This window comes from Gymnoscopelus braueri, assembly GCF_963280865.1.
Source record: "Gymnoscopelus braueri genome assembly, chromosome: 12".
Taxonomy (NCBI): Eukaryota; Metazoa; Chordata; class Actinopteri; order Myctophiformes; family Myctophidae; genus Gymnoscopelus; species Gymnoscopelus braueri.
In genome coordinates, this window is record NC_137614.1 from 9,109,359 (window position 1) to 9,134,212 (window position 24,854).

Sequence of the window (24,854 nt, forward strand, 5' to 3'; positions counted from 1 at the left end):
GATTGGCATAGGCTAATAGGCCATGGTTAATGTTGCTACTGTCAAATCCAACCTTTTGACTGTTAGCTTTTTTATGTATAAAATCCATAGAAAAAACATTAAACAACAGGAATAACTGTTAAGCCGACCACCTCGATTTATGAGCGCCTTTTTGCTGAACCTCTAGTAAAGAAGTGAAACAATTATGTCTGACTCTGAGTTGGATGAAGATGTCGTCCCTTTAGAGGCTGACGGACAGGAAGGAGTCCAAGAAGGACATGGAGAAGAGGTCAATGAGGACAAGGTATAATGTTACTGAATGTTGGATAATTATGTTTTTAACATAAGTGGAGAGGCAAAAATAACTATAAAACCGCCTGGCGCCCGGCTCCAGTAGATGCGATATGTAACAGTTTGGGGTTTTTGATGAGCCACTGATGATGTCCTATTCCTCTTATGCTCCACAGCCACAGGAATGTCCTTTGACCAAAGAAACCATCGCTCAAGGACTGTCATTGCTGTGCCGTACAGGAAACGGACTAGCACATGCCTTTGTCAAACTGACCCTTAAAGACAAGTAAGAGAATATGTCACAGTACACAACAAATCTTTTGTTTTGACCCATGGCCTACATGGCCTCTAACTTTCAGCCGTAATTGTGCATACCCCATTTGTCATCTTGTCTGTGCTCTGCAGAGGGCTGACAGACGTGGCTGCGATCAGCAACTTCATTCACCTGCGTTTCCTGGACGCATCCAACAACCACTTGACTGACCTTTCCCCTTTGGCATCACTGAACCAACTGCTTTGGCTGAAGGCAAGCAGTTCTCTGCTCATTTAGACAGTTCATGTACATTTCAAGATCTGGCAATAATATCACCAGTGGTGGAAAGTAACTAAGTACATGTACTCAAGTACTGTACTTAAGAACAATTCTTAGGTACTACTTTACTTTACTGCTTTCACTTTTACTCCACTACATCTCGGAGACAAATATTGTGCTTTTACTCTACTACACATATTTATGAAAACTTTAGTTGCTAGTTACTTTGTATGTTTTGATTATTATTACACAACATACATTAACCACTTCAGCCCTATTTGAACGTTGGCTATTTTAAATGATTTTTGTACATTTTATACATTTGAAAACAGGACATTCTGCACAATGTGTACTTTTACTTTTGGTACTTCAAGTACATTTTGATACCAACACTTTTGTACTTTTACTCAAGTCAATTTTTAATTCTGGATTTTTACTTGTAACAGAGTATTTCTACATTGCAGTATTGATACTTTTACTTAAGTAAAACAATAATTCTTCCACCACTGTATATCACTCATTCACCATCAGAATTGTACACACTGAATTCAACTCTTGTCTCTCTACCTGTAGCTTGATAACAACTCGCTGACCACTTTCAAAGGGCAGCCCTTGGATCGGCTGCCTTACCTGCAGTGGCTGAGTGTGGCAGTGAACAAGTTAAAAGACCTGGCGGGGCTTGGTGGGCCAGCGCTGGAGAGCCTCAATCTCATCGGTGGGATTGGAATTTGTTTGTTCCTTTTTTGCATGTATCGTTTAACCACAATATTATAACAGCTGTAAATGGTAATGTGTCGTGTGATGTGATCTCTTCCATATAGGCAACAACATCCAGAAAGTGAGTGGTCTAAACTATGGCCGTTTAACCAATCTGGTGACTCTGGAGCTGAGAGGAAACCGCCTGGAGACCACCGACGGCATCTACCTTCCCAACCTGCGGCGGCTATATCTGGTAATACCCATACCCATGGACAGGTTATGGACCGGGCCAATGGGGCCGTTGGCCAGGGGCCCTTGGCCTTGACTGCCATGTGGCCCTGGGCTGTGAGGCCAATCAGCTATTTACTAAAATGTATATAGGTTAGCGAACGCTCAAATACGTGGGCCCTTCAGCCTATACAGTACAAGACTTACTTGACTTAAGCCCTCTGCTCCTCCAGGGTGCATAGGCTGTTGACAAATGTCCTCCATTTCACTCGGTTTTTAGCGGTTCTTTCGAGATCTCCCCAGCCCACTTTCTGATATTTCTGCCTCGACACTTCTTCTCCAACTGTTCCTGGGGCGACCTCGTTTCCTTTTCCCTTGGGACTTCCATGTCAGGGCTTGTCGGGTGATGTTTGTAGCAGGTTTTCTGAGGGTGTGGCCAATCCAACTCCACTTTCTCTTTCGGATTTGTAATTCGATGGGATCCTGACTTGTTCTTTTCCACAGGTCCACATAGCTTACTTTGTCTCTCCACCAAAGTAAGCAATATACAGTACTGTCTCTATACAGTACAAGGTACCTCCCATATGACCATCTGACTAACAGGACTAACAATTGACTAATAGATCTTACAAGTATTAGGAATATTTTATTGGATTTCTTCTTTTTTGGGGGCAAATAAATAATAAATAAATAGTGTTAGTTATAGACTGTTAATCTTGTGAGATAAAATGTCTACATGTGCTTTCTTGAGCCACACATGCCTTACAACTCAGAATCAGAATCATCTTTATTGTCACATCACAGGTTTACAGGTGTAAAGTGTTTTTGTTTGTTTGTAAAAAAGCAGGATAGAAAGGGGTTATGATCAAAAAAGATATACATAATATAGCCGATAGCATAATGTAATAGCAGGTATGCAGGTGCTGTTTACAACATTGGCATCATATGCAGGTGTGTACATGTTCTTTTAGAAACAAACTCGAGTAGTGCCGACTCAACTATCCTTTCTGGGTAGAGTGTGGCAGGCGGTTATTCAGCACAGGCTGCTCTGTGAGTCTTAATCCATCCCTGACAATGCCCCAGATAAAATAACACTTCTACCTGCTTTCTGTTCAGGCACAGAATGCCATTAAGCGTCTGGAGGGTTTGGAGAGGTTGGAGCGCCTCACCACACTTCACCTCCGAGACAACCAACTGGAGTCTTTGGATGGCATCAGCCCCAACATGAGGTCTCTACAGTACCTTAATGTCAGGTAACAATGTTTTACTCATACATGGAGTCTCTACTATACAGTATCTCAATGTCAGGAACAGTGTTTTACCAGTGTTGATTTCGTCCACCAAAACTATGACGAAAAATGTTCGTCGACTACCTTTTTTTCACTGCCAAAAAACGAAATAAAAACGAAATAAAAACTAAGCTATGATGACTAAAACTAAGACTAAATATATTGACAATTTCATCAACAAATAAAAACTAGACTAAAATGTTAGAGAGAGACTAGTGGAGAAGAGATCCAGTAGAACTAAGACAAGTCATTTTATGGTTGGTTGCGCTAGGGTGTGCATGCTGAAAATAGCCGATCTACAAGCTCACAACTTGTAGATTGTGAACTTGTAGATCGGCTATTTTCAGCATGCAACCGAGTGTAAAATCAGCCATTACGACACCATGAAGGCACCGCCAAAATACATTTTAGTCGACTAAATCAACTGTAGATTTAGTCGACTATAATCTTATGATATTTTGTCGAATGAAACTAGACAAAAACTAAAACATTTCAGATGACTAAAATATGACTAAAACAAAATGGAATTTTATTCAAAAGACCATGACTAAAACTAAATCAAAATTTGCTGTCAAAAATCAACACTATGTTTTACCCTTACATGAAGTGGGCCTGTACAGTACAGTGTTTACTCTTATATGAAGTATCTATAGAACCTCAACGTCAAGTACAGTGTTTTAACTCGACATGAAGACTATACAGTACCTCAATGTCAGGTACAGACAGTGTTTTACTCTGACATGAAGTATACAGTACCTCAATGTCATGTACAGTGTTTTAACTCAACATTAAAGGTAGGGTAAGTGATATGTTTGTGTTAAAATAGATATGAAATAGTTCTATATTGTGACTCATTGCTTAGGTAACCAATGTTATCCAATCAGGAGAGATAACTCACACAGGATACTAATACTTTCCTGTACAAGTGAAATTGGAAGTGATGACACAAATAAATGAGCAGACAAAATCGGAACGGTAACACTATAAAGTTTAAGCTGATAAATGGGTACTCTCTCCTGATTGGCTGAAAATGTGCAACCCGCCTGAAAATGTATTTTCTGTTTATTAAAGAGCTGGAGAGATGGGGACACCTCTGTTACTGAACAAACACTATAGCAATGATGACCATCAGAATATAGTGCTTTATTACCTTTTAACCAAAACAAACTTTTGTTTTCACCAAATAAAATATCACTTACCATACCTTACCATAGAGATCTAACAAAGTGCTTTGTGAGAAGTGCTAACTCATAATGATATGTCAAACCATGATTCCAGTGCACAAATAAATAAATAAATGTTATGACTTGACTGCAAGAAACGAATCAGAGAACAAGAATGATATTGTCACACAGAACTTTCAAACACTTCTCAGCATGTGCACTTTGTTCATAGTGTCTCATGCTCTCACTTTCTCTCTCTCTCTCTCTCTCTCTCTCTCTCCCTCTCTCTCTCCCTCACTTAGAGGTAATGGAATTGTTAATCCAAAGACCCTGCAGAACCTGGTGCCCCTGTCAAATGCTCTGCGGACTCTGGTTCTGTCCGAGAACCCTCTGGCAGAGACAGAGGACTACCGCCTGTCTGTGCTCGATTACATTCCGCGTCTGAAGCAGCTCGACAAGGATCCCGTCTCCTCCGAGGAGAAGGAGGAAGCGGAGGAGAGAATTAAGGTAAAGTTAGACACTGGAAGTATGCTTTGTCTTGGCCAGATGGAAGCAGCTGCTCTAATGGTGTGTTTGTCACTTTTTTAGGCACTTCAGGAAGAGGAAATGCGCGCATCAGAAGACTTACAATAATGCCTGGATGGAAGATGTGTTCAGTGTTGCGTAACTGTGTAGGAAGATGTCAGTACACCTAACTTCCTTCCAGTATATGGGTTTGGCGTGGATGGGTTGGGTTGGAGGGTGTGAGAAAGAGTGTGGGTTGTAAGAGTTGTACGATAGCAGACTACCTAATATTACACAAGATTTTGTGTGTTAAGGGTTTTGTGGTTGAGATTAGATTAAAGGTATTACTGTAAGTCAAGCTACTGTGATCCAAAAATAACACCTTTGAGTTATGTCATAAGAGTACATTTTTTAAAACCGTTTTTCGTAAAACAATACAACAGGAAGTTAATCGCTTTCTTATTGCAAGAATGCATGTGCACATTTAAAGGTTCCAACAGTCAGTGTTTCATTATTATTATTATTTCAATAGTTAAGAAAATGAGAAGAGATAGATTTGAACATCAGTTAATTAATTACTGGCTTAACTCTATATGGAGGTATTTTTTTACTTTACTGGAGTATTTCCAATTGTCAATGGCGGATTTAAGAAGTTACCAAAGCTCTGGTTCGGGGCCTCCTCATGCGTTGCGCGCACGCTCAATTTTTTGTTTGTTTTTTAATTAAGAAACATTACCAAAAAAAAAAAGGGGGGGAGGTGGGGGCTCCCCTGCCTCGGGGCTCCAAGCAAGTGCTTGGTATTCCTAGTGCAAATATCCGCCCCTGAATACTTTTACCTCACTTTTACTACTACACTACATCTCAGAGGAAAATATGGTACTTTTACTCCACCTCAATTACTTGAAAACTTAAGTTACTAGTTACTTTGTAGATTTTGATTAATATTACAAAACATATTGTAGGCTACATTAACTGAAAATAGCTGATCTACAACACGTTGTGAGCTTGTAGATCTGCAATTTTCAAATTTTTATACATCTATACAATTGAGTACTTTAACTTTTACTGTAAATATATGTTGATGTCAATGCTTTTGTACTTTTAATCAAGTAAAATTTTGAATACCGGACTTTTACTTGTAACAGAGTATTTCTACATTGTGATATAATAATTGATACTTTTACTTAAGTAAATAATGTGAGTATTTCTTCCACCACTAGCTAAACTCTTCTTTTCCCTGAGTAAGAATGAGAATGCAGAAAGTACCGTGCAGATCAGTTCCCTGTTGGCAGCAGTTCAGCACTGACTAGGGTGACGGTGACGGTGACTTAAAGGCACAGTGTCTGTGGTTATGGAAATATCCCACAAAGAAGCAACTATTTGAACCTGCAAAATATCCAGTTGCTATTTATTTCTACCCCCCCCCCCCCCCCCAGGACAATATTAAAACATGCTCTAATATCAGTCATCTGATCTGAGTATTATGGTGGCATTCACTTGTTGCAACTGCAAGAAAATAAAAAAGACTGAATAACTTTTGCATTGTTATTGGATTTCTACAGGAACATCATTGTGATATTTTTCCTCGATAGTCCGGATTGTGCTACTTTATAGGTTCATACATTTATGTTTTTTTTTCCTTAGATTAGTTAGAGGGGTACTCTACATCAGTGGTTCTCAACTTTTCAGGCCTAGACCCCCCTAAATAATATTTGAACTGGGGACCCCCCAAAAATAATCATATTTGAACTGAGGACCCCCCACCCTGACAAGCACTTGGAATTGTAGGAGTTGAGGTATTACATTTAGTTTGACTCTGTTCCACAGATATTGTGAAATTAGCAGATCTACAAGCTCACAACACAACTGTTGTGTTGTCACAATTGTTGCCTTTTTCTTTTATTATTTGACAATTTGGCCATTGTTTAACCTATAGTTAGGCCTATAGTTTGTTCATTACTTTTGATGCAGTAATGCTCTTTTTTCATTTAATTTATTTTCTCTATTTTCTTAAAATTTCCAGGTATTAGGTATTAAAAGTCCTTAAATTGTCACTTCACTGTCATCTGGGGACCCCCCCCCAAATCATGTGATTGATTGAATACTTTATTAACAGTTTGCCCAAAAAAAGCACAGAGGTACAGTTTCATACAAAAGGATACTAAAAGGATACCCAAGAAAGCCTATGGTTTGTTTCCATTGGGGTCCTGTGGGGACCCCTGGGGGTCCCTACCCACAGGTTGAGAACCACTGCTCTAGTAACTTGCGCCACTGCTGATCCGTCCAATGAGAGGAGGCGGTGGGAGGAGTGGTTCAGAGACAAGACATCATAAAGCTGCACTTCTTCCCTCTCTCCACCTCCTCGTACTCCGTGGTGCAGCCGGATCACACACACACACATATATCATCATCCCCCAGAACTATCAGTTATTTAATTAATAATTAATATCAAAGAAGGAAAGAAACATGGCCAGCTACCACAAACCCGACGAGAAGACCCTGCAGGGGCTGAAGGATGTCGCCAACAAGCTGAGGATCAACTCCATCAAGGCGACATGCGCCTCCAACTCTGGGTGAGTTGAGAAAAAAAGTCATTAAACTAGAAATATATTATATTATAGCATAATCTGTTGACGCTGGATGACTGCAAGTGCGGGCTAATTTACATGAACAGGTTGCTTGCCAAAAAGAACAGCTCTATAATACCGTAATAAGCTAGCAACGGGTGCGACTCGAGAGGACGCGTTGTTCTTTTGTGGCGTCTGGCTGCTGGTTCTTTTTGACAAGCGACACCAGACCGGCCTGTAGGAGACCCAAGAAGCGACACCGGTCTGGTCCGTTCACACTGGCAGCTACAAAGCTACAGCAGTCACGCGACGGCGACACTGGCCTGGTGGCGACACCAAACAGATCTATTAAGAGGTCTGTGCACCGGCCTGGTGGCGTAATGCTGCGTTCACACTGGCAGATACAAAAGATAGAAAGCATATGTGTAGCTTTGTATCTTCTTTGTGGTTGAAGAAGTTGAAACCAGCTCAACTTTCTTGTAGCGTTGTCGCTGTTGTAGCTTTTGTAGAAGGCTACAAACAGATGCATCTTCGTGTCGTTGGCTTCCATTGAAAATGAATGGTATCCTTTTTTAAGCTGTCAGTGTGAACGCAGGAGTATGGCCCACACGTGTGGATTATCTCCACTGACGGCACGCCGCCGTGTCTCGAGCAAACGTCATTATGGGCAAAGAAAATCCGCGTCGACACAAAGTCAACAGATTAATTTTGTAACTTTCATGTTCATGCGGCCATAGGCAACAGCAGTTTATTCTGTTATCAGCTCTGAGCTAACAGTAGCTTTGTGAGGTGGGTGTGTGTGACTGACTGCGTGTCTTTGTTGTGGCGCAGCAAGTTTAAATGGCTCTGAAATGGAAACCGCTTTAGATTAGAAGGAGCAGTCCGTTTATAAAATGCAACAATAGTCAGCTAACGCCACAACTTTACTTCGAAAGGAAAGATGTAAACGTGTATAAAGTTTTGAAGAGGGCCTGTTTCTTTTATAACCAAAGTCACATGGTATTCATTCATTGGAGAGAGAGCAGGTCTCGTGGTTCATGGCTTGACGCTCTGATTTAAAGTTACAGGCTTTTAAGTCAAGACAGAAGTTTACCTTTTTTAACTGTGCATCTGTTATTTACATTGCTAATGGTAAATCAGTTTGTGATATTATCCCTAGCTTAGTTTAGCATTGCACCCTCCAGTCACTTAACAGCAGTTGGTGCCTCTTTTTTTTTATATCCCTCCCTGGAGCCCTACATTCTCCACTCTGGTAAAGGTTGAGCTTGCAGACACACTCCCACCAGCACACACACACATCTGTGTCGCACATGGGAGTAGTAAAATTAACGTTGCAGCATACTAGTCTAGAAGGCAGTTGAACTGATGGAACAATGAGAACAAAGGCAGAGAGAGTGGATGGAAGCAAGGACTTTCTTAGAAATTGTCAGGGAAATTATGATTTTGTGCAGCATATTAAAAAAAAACGACCTCAACACGTTCACGCTATCCAATATTAAGTTCACACTATCCAATAGCAGTATTATGTTCACCGCATTTTCTTTGTGTGACGGACACGTTTCAGCACATCCACAATACACTTCCTCAAAATAATCCTTCCTTAGTGTACTTTTCATCATCAGTTAAAGTAACTGCAACTTCCAGGAGATGCAATGCAACCTTTCCAGCAAACCAGTTTTTGATCACTTCCTTCTAGCACCATACAAGGAAATGAATGAATGCCTAGTTGTGTCATACAGAGGTCTACTGTATTCTACTGTACCTCAGGAATGGTCTCTGTCACCTACCTCATTCTCTACATTATTATGCTGCATGTTCAAAATCATCTGACACCTTATACTCAATGGCTGCCGTTGTTCATTCACTGAATGAACTGGATAAATATACACCTTTCTGATGTGATGCCTGCCTTCTTCATCTGAGTGACTTTGTTGATTTTACACCAAATTGTTTCTTAGCAGGATTTCTCGCAAAGGAAGAACCATGGGTAAATGCATCGATCACTAGATTTGACGATTTCTGTTTTTTGTGGAATGCACAATTTTGACATTGGCAAAGATGGCCTGACTTAAAATAACCCAGTGTGTCCCCATTTTGAGATGTTGACATGTTCTAGATTAACCCACATAGGGAAGCTGAACTGATATTGGCTAATAATGCATGTGGGATTTCCAAACCTGGCCGATTTCAAGACTCTGACCAATGTTCAGTAACTAACCGTTTCACAAGATTGCCTTTCTTCTTATCTCATTTTGGAGTTGGAATGTAAATAATTTAAGTGCTCTATCTGAAGTGATGCAACGCCTTTTACCTGAAAATGTTATTTTCTCTTTGGATGATGGTACATAAACTCTCATTTGACATGGCTGTACCGCTCCTGATACTGCATAGTGGAAGAAGTAAAGGCCATGTCGACAAACACATTTCTTGCTTGTCTTGGTTTAATATGCATCCTTTACCATAGACGTACTGTAGACTTGCTAGAACAGTATAACTTTAAAGAAGAGTTTCACTCACACGATGGATACCAACATGTTTTTTTTAAATAAACTGATGGCACCATTTTGTACGCCTGCATAAGGGAATAGACTGAGCCTGTGCCCATTATTTGTAAGAGTTGGATAAAAAAGTAATAACCTAGATTATGGTAACACAAGCATGCGTGTGGATTGTGTCCTAACAGTCTCCGGTTGGTCATGAACTGCCACTAACATGCTGTGTCTTCCCCTGCAGTCACCCCACCTCATGTTGCAGCGCTGCAGAGCTCATGTCCGTGCTGTTTTTCAACACCATGCGCTACAAAGCCAGTGACCCTAGGAACCAGTGTAACGACCGCTTCGTCTTGTCAAAGGTTGGGACACACACACGTTATGCTTATCTGTTGACTATTGTTTTGTTTTTTGAGGCCAAACCAACGCCTTGTGTTGTAGATCATCTATTTCTTCTGATACCCTGAAGACGACATACTTTGTTGAAACGTTGGTGTCTTAAATGATTAATTTAAAAAAAGTGATTGCATCGTGACTACGAGCTGTGCAACCTCTTTTCTTTGAAACGTATTTTTTTTCTCCCATGGTCAGCACCTCCTTACTACTGGTGTGCGCTCCTGTTCCATTGTTTGCCAGATCAGCTATTTAAAAAAAATGAGAAACAAAATCTTTCTTTTTCCTTTATTTATTCAGGGAAGCCCATTGAGAGCAAGCTCTCTTTTTAAGGACGCCCTGATAACATATAAAATACATACATAATGAGAAACGATAACAAACATTTGAATCACATTACAATGTCACAGATACAAATAAACATAGTGTTACATGAAACAGGTGCAGTCACTATGTAGTGTGTCCTCAAGAAGCACCCTAAATGTCTCTATTGAGACCAATCGCACCAGTTTCAGAGAGTCCTGAAGAAGTTTGAAAATGCTTGCAGATTTTCCCAAAATGGGGACACTAGAGTTAATGAGGTGTGTGTGTGTGTGTGTGTGTGTGTGTTCAGGGCCATGCTGCACCGGTCCTCTACGCTGCCTGGGCCGAGGCAGGTCATCTGAAAGAGTCTGACCTGCTCAACCTGCGCAAGCTCGACTCTGACCTGGAGGGACACCCCACACCTGTGAGTCATAGATGTTCAATTCTCCTCTTTTGGAACCTTATGGCGGGCGTAACGACCACTTATTAACATGTTCCCCTGTGTGTTTATCTGATGCTGTAAAATGGTAATTATAATAATCCGTTTTATCATCTTGTGTGTCAGAAACAAGCCTTTACGGACGTGGCTACAGGCTCCCTGGGCCAGGGCCTAGGAGCTGCATGTGGCATGGCCTACACTGGGAAGCACTTCGACAAATCCAGGTGAAAATGAGTCCGTATTAATTTAAGCACATGGAAATTAAGGTAGAACTAGGGCTGTCACGATTAGAAATGGAAGTTGCCAATTTAATTGTTTTTGGCATTGAACATTGGTACATATGTTTTGTCTTTTAGGCTGTGTAATCAAAAATTGCTCTGGGCAGATATGACAAATAATTTAAGTATACAAAGAAATTGTACTGACATATTTCTTTATACTTAAACAAAAATGTAAAAATAAGCAGGCCTAGGTAGAACGTAGATATTTACGGATAATGGTGCCTTCATTCACCCGTCATTATGACATCTAAGCTTTAAAACTTTTCCAGGCCCAGTCATTGGACTTTTTTTGATTGATTGACTTCTTAATCGACTAAGTACATATACAGTACATGCACATATCCGTTCTGTATCCGCCACTGATGCTCTCTTAAGTAGTTAATTGGGCAATTTGTTGGAAGTAATTTCATTAAACCAGTCCCTGGCTAGGCTCTGCTGTAATTCAGGCCTCCAGAGCTAGTTGAGCTAGCTCGATGCTTGATGCCGATCCTTGGCGTCTTGGCTTTCCTCTTGTAGTAGTTCATTTAATCCATTATGTCAAGATTCCCTCGCTTGTGTCTGGCAAAGACTACTGTGGTTCTTGGGATACTGGCAAAAGAACACAAATGCTTATTCTCTCCGTGCAGTGTTAAATTCGTTGACTAAAACTATGACGAAATAGGTTTGTCGGCTACCTTTTTTCACTGACGAAAACTAAATAAAAACTAAGTTATGATGACTAAGACTAAATGTATGACAATTTCGTGAACAAATAAAAACTAGATTAAAATGTTAGGGAGAGACTAGTGGAGAAGAGATCCAGTAGACCTAAAAGATGAGTCCTTTTTGTTTGGTCGCTCTCGTGTGTGTCGTGCTCTGAAAAGTGTAAAATCAGCCATTACGACGCCATCAAGGCCTGCCAAAATAATTTTGTTGACAAAATCAACTGTAGATTTAGTCGACTAAAATCTTATGATATTTAGTCGACTTTTCATATGAAATTTTATTCAAAAGACTATGACTAAACTAAATCAAAATTTGCTGTAAAAATTAACAGTCTCCATGTTGTTATTTGGTTGTAGTTACCGTGTGTACTGCATGATGGGCGACGGAGAGTGTTCAGAAGGCTCCGTGTGGGAGGCCATGGCCTTCGCCTCGTACTACAAGCTGGACAACCTGGTGGCCATCATGGATGTCAACCGCCTGGGCCAGAGTGAGGCTGCACCCCTGCAGCATGACATGGAAACCTACCGCAAGCGTTGTGAAGGCTTTGGGTCAGTCTCCCAACTCTTAGCCAAACCATCGAATCACATTTAATTATTGGCACATTGTCTTTCCACATCAAAGATTATCTCACACATCTTCCTTCCTCTTCAACCTTTATCTTTTTCAGTTTCCTCTTCTGTAATCTTGACCCCACCGAGCCTCCTTCCCTTCTTTGTTGTTCCCCTTCACAAAGTTAATGAGGTTGATGCTTGACTAGTTGTCAGGACTTAGTGTTTTTCTTTTTGTGTTGTTATTGACTCTTGAGTTAATAGTTCTTGTAATGGGCCGTGTTTGTGTAACTGTGTTGTAGGTGGAACACGTATGTTGTGGATGGCCATGACGTCGAGGAGTTGTGCAAGGCTTTCTGGCAGGCCCAGCAGGTCAAGGACAAGCCTACCTGCATTGTTGCCAAGACATTCAAGGGCAAAGGGCTCAAAAGTGAGTGAATCCATTTGGGGTGCAGCAGTTAATTGATTTAATCTTTTATAAAAAATATATATAGCAGATCTGCAAGCTCACAACGCCTTGTGAGCTTGTAGAACTTCAAAATATTATCCTAAAAAAGCTCTTCTAGATTAGTTTAAGTAATCTATAGAATCTCTTAAGAAAATAATGGATACTTGCAGCCCTAGAATCCATCATAATTAATTTTTCTTTTAAGGGGGGTGCATGCTACCATTTTCGGTGGTCACCTTATCACCGCGGTGGTGATAGAGAGAGCTCTCTCTATCATAGAAAGCGCTCTCTCTATCACCTAAAGGGTGATAGGGTGACCACCTCATTTGGTAGCATGCGGGTCCCTTTAATGTAAGTTATGTTTGTTTAGCATTTTGTTTTGTTTTTACTCCCAGACATTGAGGACTTGGACAACTGGCATGGGAAGCCCATCCCCAAAGACCGCGTGGATGACCTGCTGAAGGACCTGCAGTCTCAGATCCAGGTCCCAAACAAGACCATCACCCCTGAGCTGCCCAACGAGGACACGGCCCCCGCTGACCTCTCCCGCATCAGTCTGCCTGAGCCCCCAGCCTACAAGCTAGGAGACAAGGTACGCACACGCGCACGATCTCCACCCAGGTGTGGAGTTCAGTAGCCTGACCCCATCCCTCAGAAAAGTCCTTGCGATCTTGTTTCCATCGGGGTCCTTGGTACCCCAATGGAACATCCCTCCCCCTTTGGCCTTTCAGGGGGCCAAAGGGGGAGGTAGTGCCACTTCTCCCTTAGACAGACGACCACCCCCTCCCCTCCCTTTGACTCTCACCCCCCTCCCCCCCATTGTTTTTCCGACTCTGTACATGAATACCAAGGACCCCAATGGAAACGAGACCACAAGGACTTTTCTGGATGTACCTTTTAGACAAAGTGTTTGACTGTACTGCGTATATCCATTTTGCAAGCGGGTTATGCAAAGACCCGCCCATTGGAAACACCCTGCCTACCTCTGAAACACAACACCCTGCCTACCTCTGAAACCATAGATATAGAAACCTAGATACCTCATTGGCCTCTGCAGTTCATTGGAGCGACTGGTATCTCAATACAAGGCTCTTCCGCAGGGCTGTTTGACTACTGACCAATCACATCGCGTTGACTACTGGCCAATCACAGCGCGTCTAACTGACTAGTTGCTGCACGGCTGCCTCTTAAGAAAAGACCCGCCCCACCTGCCTCTGATTGGCCTACCGAACGCCCCCCTGCTTAAGCGGAAGGAAGTGATAGGCTAGCCCTGCGGAACAAGGAAGCGCGCCCGAGATACGAACGCTTCAGAGCCGAAGGAGGCGTCTACCTTTTATATAGCCAGATTCCAAACCCGAAAATCTCGGCCACTCGGTCACTCCGACTCCAAACCGGATGTGCTAAATTCCAATTACTCAGTTGCTTCTTGGAGGAGGCGAGTGGAGTCGAGTGGAGGAGCCGAGGAGGCTCTCTACTTCCGCATTTAGCGAGTGTACATCAAGTGTAGGCTCGACCACTCTCCACAGCTCCTCCGCGGCCGACTTCCGCATCACGTGTAGACGTTTTTTTTGTTTTTTCCCTTCTCCCGTGACGTATACATGGTCCTCCTCCACATGTGGCCACACAAACAATGCTTGAAACCCGAAACCATGCCCCGAAAACACCGGCTGCCCCCGCCGATCACTCGTTGCCCATCTCTCACACACACACACACACACACACACACAGTGTAAATTAACTGAAAAGACACAACAAGCCACTGGCTTTATTGCTTTGTATGATATAAAGTATAATATTGTAATATATTGTGCACACTTATACTGTCTCAAAAGCTGATAGTTCATTTCTCTCCGTGCATGCCTCAATGCAGTGCATGGACTACTATAAATTACTGTGACAAAGATTATGTTTAAAATAATGTATTGTATTTAAATATAGACTGAATATAGGGTGACTATATTCTGAATTCCCCAAAAAGAGGACACTTTACGCTATTTAACTATAGCCGTACTCATTCAATTCTGAACCGATTCTTAAATTTTAAAATTATCTATTTGCTGTGAAGGGTCTTCTATCATGTCTATCAGTCATGATTTATTTCGCTATCAAACAATATCAAGCAAAATCACAAAATCGTCTGAGTTTTTTTCTTTTTTCTTCGTCCCAGAAGTGGGGAGGATATCACCCAAACTCTCAAAACACCGGACATTTGAAGGATTTTATAAAACCCCCCCAGACAGCCCCCCAAAAGAGTATATGTCCGGGGAAAAGAGGACGTATGGCTACCCTGCATGAATGATGTAATTCAGAGTCAGACATACTCTGTAATATACGGTGGCTGTTATACGCAGCAGTGCCGTGCGGGACTGCTGCGGGGGGTGGGGGGTCTGGGGACTGTACGAGCAAAAAGAGGGACGGATCAGGATTTAATTCATAAATGTAAGTTTGCTCATCCTGGCGCTTCGTTCACTATTTCAGGAATAAATGGCTTTGCACAAAATGTTAACTATAAAGATAACAATGTGGCCATCCACATTGATGAATTGTCTATTCTATTCTGTATTATTCTATACCTGCATATTATTCTATGCATGTATATTTTCATCCACGGCTCTGGTCCAGCTGTGTGAGACGTCATAAGTGATCGCGGAATTTGCCGTCGCTTTGAAATGACGCGCTAAGTGCAGTCCGATCCTTTGAGGCCAGCTGGTCGAAACTTTCAAGAAACCCTCTTATTGGCCGTCTTCCAGGCCCTTGTCAGAGTTCTCCGCGTGTTACTTTGATTTATGGATAATTTTTTTGCATGGTTTGTGTTGATTTCCATGTTATTTTGACTTAGTATTACTTGTGTTGTGTTTTTTATTTTTGTTGCTGCCACGGCACCCAGAACGTGTTGCCTTGATTTTAAATTGTTTTTAGTCTTAACACATTCCATGCCAGAGTTTAATCTCATAATGTACTCACCACTCACCAGTGCCAGCGTTTTATTGTTGTTTTTTAGTTTTTTTCATGTCGCCACAGACCTCGCTAAATAAGTTAAAAGTGCGCGTTCATTTGGTTCTAAACACACAGCGGATCCGTGAGAAACGGCGAGCGAAAACAGTTTCCAAATCCGTGCCGCCATCTTGAAGCTACAGCCGATCAACCATAAACAGTGATCAGCGAGGAGAAAAACAACAACCAGAGAAAATCTAGTTTTAAACAGGATCCCAGACAGGAAGCGGATACGATCGAAAAAACCGGAACCCGAATAATTCCGTTTCCGACCGGAAACCGGAAACTGAAATGGATCAAAAAAATTCGGAAAGTGCACCTGGGGCACTTAACATGGGAATCGGCGGTTCGCGTAGATCTACGCGACTGGCACGCTGCGGCTTTAAATAGGTTCGCGTAGATCTACGCGACTGGCATGCAATGTGTTAAGCATTAATATACTACTTTTAAAGCGTGTCTTATTACTATACTACTTTTAGCGTGACACAAAAAAATACAAGACTCGAAATCTCCACTTTATTTCAAAGTGGAGTCGGTTGCTGTTGTGTATGTACTAGTCACAGTGGCTAATGGATTCTAAAACGTTAAGTGACCCAGCAGTATGTTTATAGATGCCACCTGAGAAATTGAGTCCAGCGGACTAAAGGACAACGCTTTGACCCTACCGGGTCTTCATCAGGTCTCAGAGACCGATACATTTTGCACAAAGTTATTAATTTGTCACTATTGTTTAATCAAAATAAACTTGAGACTTTTTTTTTACTGTAAAAGGCATCTTTTCCTTTCAGCTTTATCCTTTCAGTATAATAAATATATATATATATATATATATATATATATATATATATATATATATATATATATGGCCACAGATCTGAAAATATTTTTTGTATAAAAAATGTTTCAAGCATTATTATTCAAGATTGTTGTTAAATAGCAGATCTACAAGCTCAGTTGTGAGCTTGTAGATCTGCCATTTTCAAATATCTGCTGTATAGGCTCAAAGCGTTCATGTGGCCTATAGTCTCATTCATGCTCACTATCCCTTACATGATCAACCTAATTGAAACATCAGCTTAATTAGTTTACCTTTTTAAAGTAATGCGTCGGGCTGACGGCGGCGTTACAGGGCGCCGCCATCTTTGAATCAGTTGTTAAGGCAACGAGCTCTGGCCAATCAGAGACAGGCGGGCGTTTCCAAGGGTGCGCAACTCATTTGCAAAATGGATATACGCATCTGTACTTGGTCAATATGTTGTAGTCTGGAGCAAACATGGTTTACAACCTGGTGTCACTATTTTGGGCATGTTATTGTAGGCAAAATGTCTTCCAAGAATTAACGGTAGTGTAAGTGATATCTATTTTAGCTAAAACAAGACGTTATTTATACATTTTCAGGTGGGTTGCCAATTTCATCCAGTCAGAAGAGCAAACCCATGTATCAGCTTCCAGTTTACATTTTGTCTGCTCATTTATTTATCACTTCCTATTTCATTTGTTTATCCTGTATGAGTCATCTCTCCCTGATCGCATAACATTGGTCTCCTGACCTCAAAATGAACTATGTTTACAAAAGAGCTGGAGAGACGAGAAACCCCTGTTACTGAATCGTCACCATGATTACTATCTGAGCTATTCAATCACTTATTCTAACAAAACTTTAGCTTACTGCACCTCACAAATTGCAGATCAGACGCTTGTAAATAGGCTATTTTGTCATTTAATTTTAAGATGAAGTGTATATAGGGCTTAAGTTCAAAGTTTGTAATACCCTGAAACCACAGCACCATCCGCGCAATCCATGGTCAATCATCAACCGTGGGTTAAAGTTCACTGGGCTGTTGGTGAACCCTGTCTTGCTTTTCGGAGCCAAAAAAGGTTTGGTTAAATGGGCAGGGTCCCTTCTCCTGCTGACCGTTATCAGCGCCTGAGATTAGATAACACATTTTTAAACCATTGAGGCTGATTCTAAAAATAAATGTCTAAATCCTAACCGTTTTATGAGAAACTGTTTCTATATCAGTGGTGCTCAAAACCCCCAAGATGTTATGCATTTGGCCAGGGACCCTCAGAAGCAAAGATTTGAGTTGATGATGATCGCTTTAAAAATATAAATATTCAAAGATTTGCTCACATATCCATGACAAAAATATCAGATCTACAAGCTCATAGCGTGGCACAAGCTTGTATGTCTGCTATTTTTGAATAGCCAAGGTATAAAATAATGGTTAAAATGACACTGATGCTTTCCTGGTTTTAATGGGTCAATCAAGTTGTGGTACATGGGTTTTGACACAAGTATATGTTTATTAAAACCCGACTCGTTCCTGTTCTTCCTCTGTCCCGTCAGATGGCAACAAGGAAGGCCTATGGCATTGCCCTGGCCAAGCTGGGCAAGGCGAGCAAGCGGGTGATTGCCCTGGACGGAGACACCAAGAACTCCACCTTCTCTGACACCTTCAGGCAGGCCTTCCCCGAGCGCTACATCGAGTGCTTCATCGCTGAACAGAACATGGTAAAGACTGCTTTACCAGATGTGGTGTAAATACTCACGTTGACATGATTTTATCTCTTGAAATCGAGCTATATTTTCCCATGGTTTTATTTTAGGGTAAACACAAGCATCACTTTGATAATTGGCCGCATATTATGAACCCGAGAGTTTTGCACAGGCAGATTTGCAAGACTACGAATCTGCCTGAAGAAGCTTGTGGTTTACACCTCCAATAATAACTCTCTTATGGAGAAGAGCTGACCTGTTTCTGGCTCCCACGTCTCTATATAGACCTTCTCTTTACAACCTTAATCTGCTTAATCTGTTGCTATTCAGTCTGTCATTGTAATCCCCTGACACTTGTCTTTTACCCAACTGTTCTTAAAGCTGCAATCTGGCCATTTGTGTGTGAAGAGAACTTTTCCTCCCACTGTATCTGTATGGTAGTAATGTTAAAACATTGTAACTAGCACATCTGCAGTGATGGGAGATGTTAGAATTGTTTAGCCTATTGTCGGGTAGGTCCATTACCTGTTGTATTGCGTGAAGCTTAAAGTGCAGTATCTGCCCTGCCCAAGCTGGCGTTCCATCTTAGCTCAGTGGTAGAAATGGTATCTCCCATGCAGGAGACCTGGGTTGGAAACCCCCGCAATGACATTAATGTTGCAGATCACTGCTTTTAAGTTAGGATTATTACGTTACTGACGTTCAGAATCAAACTGGGTCTTCTGAAATATCATTCAGCAGATGTGGGGGCCACTTCTAGCCTTAAGTCATCATTGTTTGTAGGCCAGAAGAAATGTAAAGGCGGTGTTCATCCTTTTGTCATTGTTGCCTAAAATCGATAACGTAATGTGTTCATAAACGAGTGGGTTTGAAATGTAGAAGTGATACCCTTTTTTTTTTTTTGTATTCTTTGAAACCCCCGAACTTGAAGTTTCACCTCTTCTCTTGTAGGTGAGCGTGGCCATCGGCTGTGCGACCCGTGACCGCATGGTCTCATTCGCCAGCACATTCTCTGCGTTCTTCTCCAGAGCCTACGACCAGATCAGAATGGGAGCCATCTCTCAGTCCAATGTCAACCTAGTGGGCTCCCACTGTGGCGTCTCTATCGGTAAGCTTTCTGCTTCTTTTAGTTCTGTGTCAACCTAGTGGGCTCCCACTGTGGCGTCTCTATTGGTGAGCTTTATGCTTTTTTTTGTTCTGTGTGAGGCCAATCAGGGCCGTCACCATCATGACATTTTAATTGACGATTAATAGTCATACAAATTGCATACAAAGCACAGTTGATTTGTTTTTGGTATTTACATAGAAATAAGAATCACTTATTATTCTATTTGCTTTTTTTATGCTTAAAAATAGAAAAAATTGCACAGGGCAGATATGCGAAATACCAATGCTTATTATTGAAATATATTAAAACATTTTTTTTTAAATTACTGAAATATATAAAGAAATGACTGACAAGTATGTACTTATGGCCAAAATATGGCATAGGTTATGCTTCAAAAATTGTGAAAAATGGCCAATCTACAAGCTCACAACATGTCACATAGCGATGCATGGACAACGACATGGAAATAATGATTGAAATGGTCATTTCTATTTTCATCCAGGTGTTTTGTAGAGCTAAATGGAAACTATTAACTATTTTATGCAAAAATAATCAGGCGATTATTTAATAATTTATGACCGGCCTAAGGCTATAACTGAGAGGGAAGTATCCACTAAAACACTGTACCTCCCTCTGTCCTTTTTTTAGGTGAAGACGGTCCCTCCCAGATGGCCCTGGAGGACCTGGCCATGTTCCGCGCCATCCCAACATGCACTGTGTTTTATCCCAGTGATGCCGTGTCCTTGGAGAGAGCCGTGGAGCTGGCGGCAAACACCAAGGTCAGTGCTCCTGTCTGGCTGCCCGTCTTGTAGATGGCTGGGAACATTCCACAGGCTTTGTTCTCATGCGTCGCTCTTCTTTGATTCCAGGGAATCTGTTTCATCCGTACCAGCAGACCAGAGACCAAGGTCATCTACACCCCAGAAGAGAAGTTCGAAATTGGCTTGGCCAAGGTAAGGACCACCTGAGTTTGGGGCTGTCATTGTCATAATCATGACCTTGTACTTGCCGATTTATTGTCCTACAAATAATTGCAATTAATTGTGGTATTGGCATTGGACAATGGAACGTATATGAAAAATGCACAGTTTGCCTTTTAGGCTTTGTAGGCGATAAACAAATTATACAGGACAGATATGACAATAACTTAAATATACTCTGAATATTTAATAATTTAATACTTACGAAATAAATGAAATGGTGGAAATGGAAATCTATTTTTGAAAATGTGTAAACGTTTTTCAACATGGAAACGATTATGATTATTATGCTAAATAATTGCGACTAGGTGATAATGTAGTAATTGTGAGAGGCCTTCCTGCGGTGAGGTTTATTTCAACCTGTAGAACTAGTTAGAAAGGGATAGTATTTAATAGAGACTATAAGGCGACTGGGTTTTGAGGTTTGTTTCTGTTTGTTCCTAGGTGGTGCGTCAGTCTGACAAGGACCAGGTGACAGTGATTGGAGCTGGTATAACTCTTTCAGAAGCTCTGCTTGCTGCTGACATCCTGGAAAAAGAGGGTGAGCTCAGTGTGCCCTCTAGTGGATGAATACGATACAACAGTGTTATGGGTTATAATGCTGTAACTGTTCTGCAATGCTTATTACCTGAAAAATTACCATATTGTACACACCGAACCAACATCTAATGGGTCAGTGGATCACATGGATATTGATAAACTTATTGGAAAATGTATTTCCAAATGTCTTGTTGCAGGAAAGCATATCAGAGTCATTGACCCATTCACTATCAAGCCCCTGGATGCGGCCACCATCTTGACCAGTGCCAGAGCCACAAGGGGAAAGATCATCACAGTGGAAGACCACTACAAAGAGGGTGGGTTGTTTTCCTTTTGTTGATTATTGGGGTGCAGCAGTTAATCGAACAAATGGGTTTTATAAATCGTTTTTAATAAAACATTTTAAATACAGCAGAAAATAGAACTACAAGCATATGCAAATGCTTTTTTTTGCAACAGCAAATGGCATCTCTACAAGTTTACAACATGTGACATGTTGTGAGCTTGTAGGTCAGCTATTTTTGTGCGACACTGTTGTACAACAAGGTATTAAATGAGGCTTAAGTGGTTGCTCAGACTAGTCTATTGTAGGGGAGACGGAAGATGAGGAAAAACTAAAAGCAATACAACATCATAAAATACATTTAAATAAACATAAACTCAAAAACCTAACATGACCAATACATGTAGATCCAAGCAGGTCTAGCAGTAGTTGCTCAGAGCCTCTGCCTAATATCTCCTCCGGCCAAGGGGAAATTCTCCTTTAGGCTAGTGGTTAAGATTAGAGCCCTGCACAAGCCAAAAATGTGGGCCCTGGCCCGATAGGTGGCGCAATTTTACAGCTCGAGCCCGGCCCGAAGCCCAATACTTATTTATTTATTAATTATTTTCGAGCATGCGCTTTCACTGGTGCACGCAGCAGCTGCACTAGTCTCGGCTGCGCTCTCACTCTGATAAAAACAAAGCTACAAGGAGTCAAGAACGCACAACACACTAAAAGGTAAGATATTCTCCTCCAGCTACCGTTTGGAATGATCTTATGTCCTCGCAGCATAATTCCCCACACTTCTGGTGACTTAGTTGGGACTTTATTCCATATTTTGAGTTTGGGGAATCAATATGAATGATGGGGTGATTTAGTTGAGGAATTACGGTGATTCTGCTGTCCTGCACCCACTGACTCTCCCCCTCGTGTTTTTTTTTTTTTTTTTCATTCAACCTTTATTTAAGATTCTCGGAGAGATCAATTGAGGGAGACCCTCATTTACAATGATGCCGAGATTACACACATATAAATAACATAGGAGTAACAAGAAAAACAATAAAGTTGACACAAACCGTTAAAACAATTGCATGTTAACATCAATCAGTTGAAACAGTTGCATATGGGTAAGACACGGTTATTATATAGATTCCTAATTATATATTATTATTATATAGATTCGTGTGTGTGTGTATTGACAGTTGGCACTTTCAGTGTTGCTAAGATACGGTCTCTGCCCCATATACTGTAGGGTGCTGGCGCCCACACACCCCCTACATTCAAGCTAGCGCACATGCTGAGACTTTTTTACCTTATTAATATAAGGGGATCTGTGAGCCTGGGCCCGATGGTCTGGTCGGGTCCCGACGAGGGCCTGCAGGGCTCTAGTTAAGATCTTTGCTTTCCACGCGGATAGCTGCGGCGTTACTGTGAAACGTGTGTGTGTGTGCACTGCTCATACGCGCCCATCTGCCCTGTGTCCAGGTGGTCTTGGCGAGGCCGTGCTGTCTGCGGTGGGCGAGGAGCCTGGCATCGTGGTGACACGCCTGGCAGTGACCGAGGTGCCCCGCAGCGGGAAGCCCCAGGAGCTGCTGGACAAGTACGGCATCAGCGCCCAGCACATCGTCAACGCCGTGCGCCAAACCTTCGCCAACTGAGGAGGAACGCCCTGCTGCTGCCCTCCCTCCCCAGTCTTAAGCTTGAATTTTCCTTTCCCTCCACAACTCTTTGTAAGCTACAGCGGAACCAAATGTCGATGCATTCCAATCTATCTGTTAGACTAACTTATGCTGTAGTGTCATCTTGTGGCTCTTAACTCTTTAGTGCACTCTGGTGTTCACGGTAGGAGTTGCTAGCTTGACCATTGGAGAGGGAGAGAAACGGAACAGGTTTTTTTGTGTGTATTTGTACAAGTATCTAACCTCATAGAACTCCTACTGTTCCCTGTAATTCTCCTCTGTTTGCACCTTCTAGCAACTTCTGCCCCCAGTAGTTTGGTTCCATTTAATAATATCCTTTTCCTGTTTAACTAGTTTGTTTCCCATGTAATGTATTTTTAAAGGTGTCAGCTGGGATAGCCATTTAGCAAAGGCGTTTTATAAACACGATTTATACTTGGTTGCCTGCCAGTGTCTTGTGCCCTAAAATGGCCTATTTACAAGCTCGCAATGCATTGCATTGTGACGTGTTGTGAGCTTGTAAATGGCAAATTATGGTACGCAACCCTAGTATAAATCAAATGTGTGTTGGAGGGCTGATTTGGTTAAACCTGTATTGTGATGCAAGCAGTCCGTCCGGCTGGGCCCACCACTTCCTGTACATTCCACCAAATCGCAGCCCATTCTCATTACATGACCTGTGTTCATGTCACCTGTATTCCTTTTTAAGCTCTTGTTACACTGGTTCTGCTATCAGGCTAGTATTGTGGTTAAACTGTTCTTGGCGCTCCATAAATGGCCTTTTGTTCCAACACTAGAGCTGTGGTAAAACTTCTGTTTTGAATTAACTTGACATTGAACCAGCAGCATGTTGATGAAATGTTCTGAGCGTTCTGATGGTGATGACCCCTGTCTGCAAGTGTTACTGATGCTGATGGTAGTGAAGCTACCCGGTCAACCTGTATCGACCCATGTGCTTTGTGGAGTTCTGAAATAAAAAAACAACTGTGACCCTGCGATACTGAACCGACTTGTTATGTTTTTTTGTCTCCCGACATGGCGAAACCAATTTTTTTTGGACAGTACTCCTACAGATGTTGTACAAAAATCACGCACATCGGTAAACCATCTCCATAGTCATTAAACCACAAGTCTTTGAGATTTTTCATATTCCATCCTGATTGGCTTCCAAAGTTTGCAGGAGTGCTCCGTTTTGAACAAAATGCCTCAAATCATTTTTGCCTCAAGCGATTTTCGTGAAAATGTTGAACAAATGCCACCCTTTTTTAAATTGCCTTATAGCGCCACCAAGAGGCAGATTTTTGCACAATTTTGTCACTCCCACAAATTTTGCCCAAACATCACGCAAATCGGTACACATTATCCCTATAGTCAAGTGATCAAGACGAATCGGTCATATTCCATCCTGATTGGCTAATTCCGAACATTGCTGGCCCACAATGACCTACCTGACCTGGCGGAGCCCTGTGCCCCGAGGAGCACTTTTCTAGTTTACCCCATTAAAACCATGTGTTAAAATAACAGTGTTGGGTCTATTTTTATACTTAAGAGTTATTACCTTATTTGTTTGAGTTGAGCCTAATTTGTGCGATGGAGCATGAAATGGACTACATTCTCACTGCTGTGTAGAAATGTTTGCTTGGCGAGTCAGTGGTTTTCACACATAGGTGTCTTACATCCTATAGGACCGCCAGTGGTCAGACTGTCTAAGCCACATTCACCCTGGAAGAAGTGTGTATATTCATTACTAAATGGGGGTGGGAGTGGTCTCTAGAACAGTGGTTCGCAATCTTTTCAGGCCGTGACCCCCCCCCCAAAAAAAAAAGAATCATATTTGAACTGGGAACCCCTGATAAGCCCCTGATAAGCACTTGGAATATAGGAGTTGAGGCATTCAATGTTGTTTGACTCGGTTCCACAGATAAATATTGTG

At 41.7% G+C, this 24,854-nt stretch overlaps 2 protein-coding genes across 2 annotated transcripts; both read left to right on the forward strand.

Moving 5' to 3' along the window:
* Positions 1-184: 184 nt before the first annotated feature.
* Positions 185-4,863, forward strand: lrrc23 (leucine rich repeat containing 23; the record flags this gene model as incomplete). Its single annotated transcript, XM_080443788.1, has 8 exons — positions 185-283; positions 447-556; positions 676-796; positions 1,376-1,517; positions 1,624-1,754; positions 2,846-2,982; positions 4,484-4,688; positions 4,770-4,863. The coding sequence occupies 8 exons, from the start codon at positions 185-187 to the stop codon at positions 4,812-4,814; spliced, it is 990 nt and encodes a 329-aa protein (XP_080299914.1). The 3' UTR covers positions 4,815-4,863.
* A 2,167-nt stretch (positions 4,864-7,030) lies between these two features.
* On the forward strand, positions 7,031-23,926 carry tktb (transketolase b). Its single transcript, XM_080443715.1, has 14 exons — positions 7,031-7,258; positions 9,986-10,103; positions 10,748-10,861; positions 11,003-11,100; positions 12,219-12,410; positions 12,713-12,840; positions 13,254-13,450; positions 18,203-18,367; positions 19,304-19,460; positions 20,109-20,239; positions 20,330-20,413; positions 20,885-20,981; positions 21,178-21,297; positions 22,728-23,926. Exons 1-14 carry the CDS (start codon positions 7,152-7,154, stop codon positions 22,898-22,900), a joined length of 1,881 nt encoding a protein of 626 aa, XP_080299841.1. The 5' UTR covers positions 7,031-7,151; the 3' UTR covers positions 22,901-23,926.
* Positions 23,927-24,854: the final 928 nt, after the last annotated feature.

Coding starts and splice junctions, on each gene's coding strand:
- tktb (XM_080443715.1), top strand. CDS start 7,152: ATGGCCAGCTACCACAAACCCGACGAGAAGACCCTGCAGGGGCTGAAG. Junction 10,862..11,002: donor TGGAGGGACACCCCACACCT/GTGAGTCATAGA, acceptor CTTGTGTGTCAG/AAACAAGCCTTTACGGACGT. Junction 19,461..20,108: donor CCACTGTGGCGTCTCTATCG/GTAAGCTTTCTG, acceptor TCCTTTTTTTAG/GTGAAGACGGTCCCTCCCAG.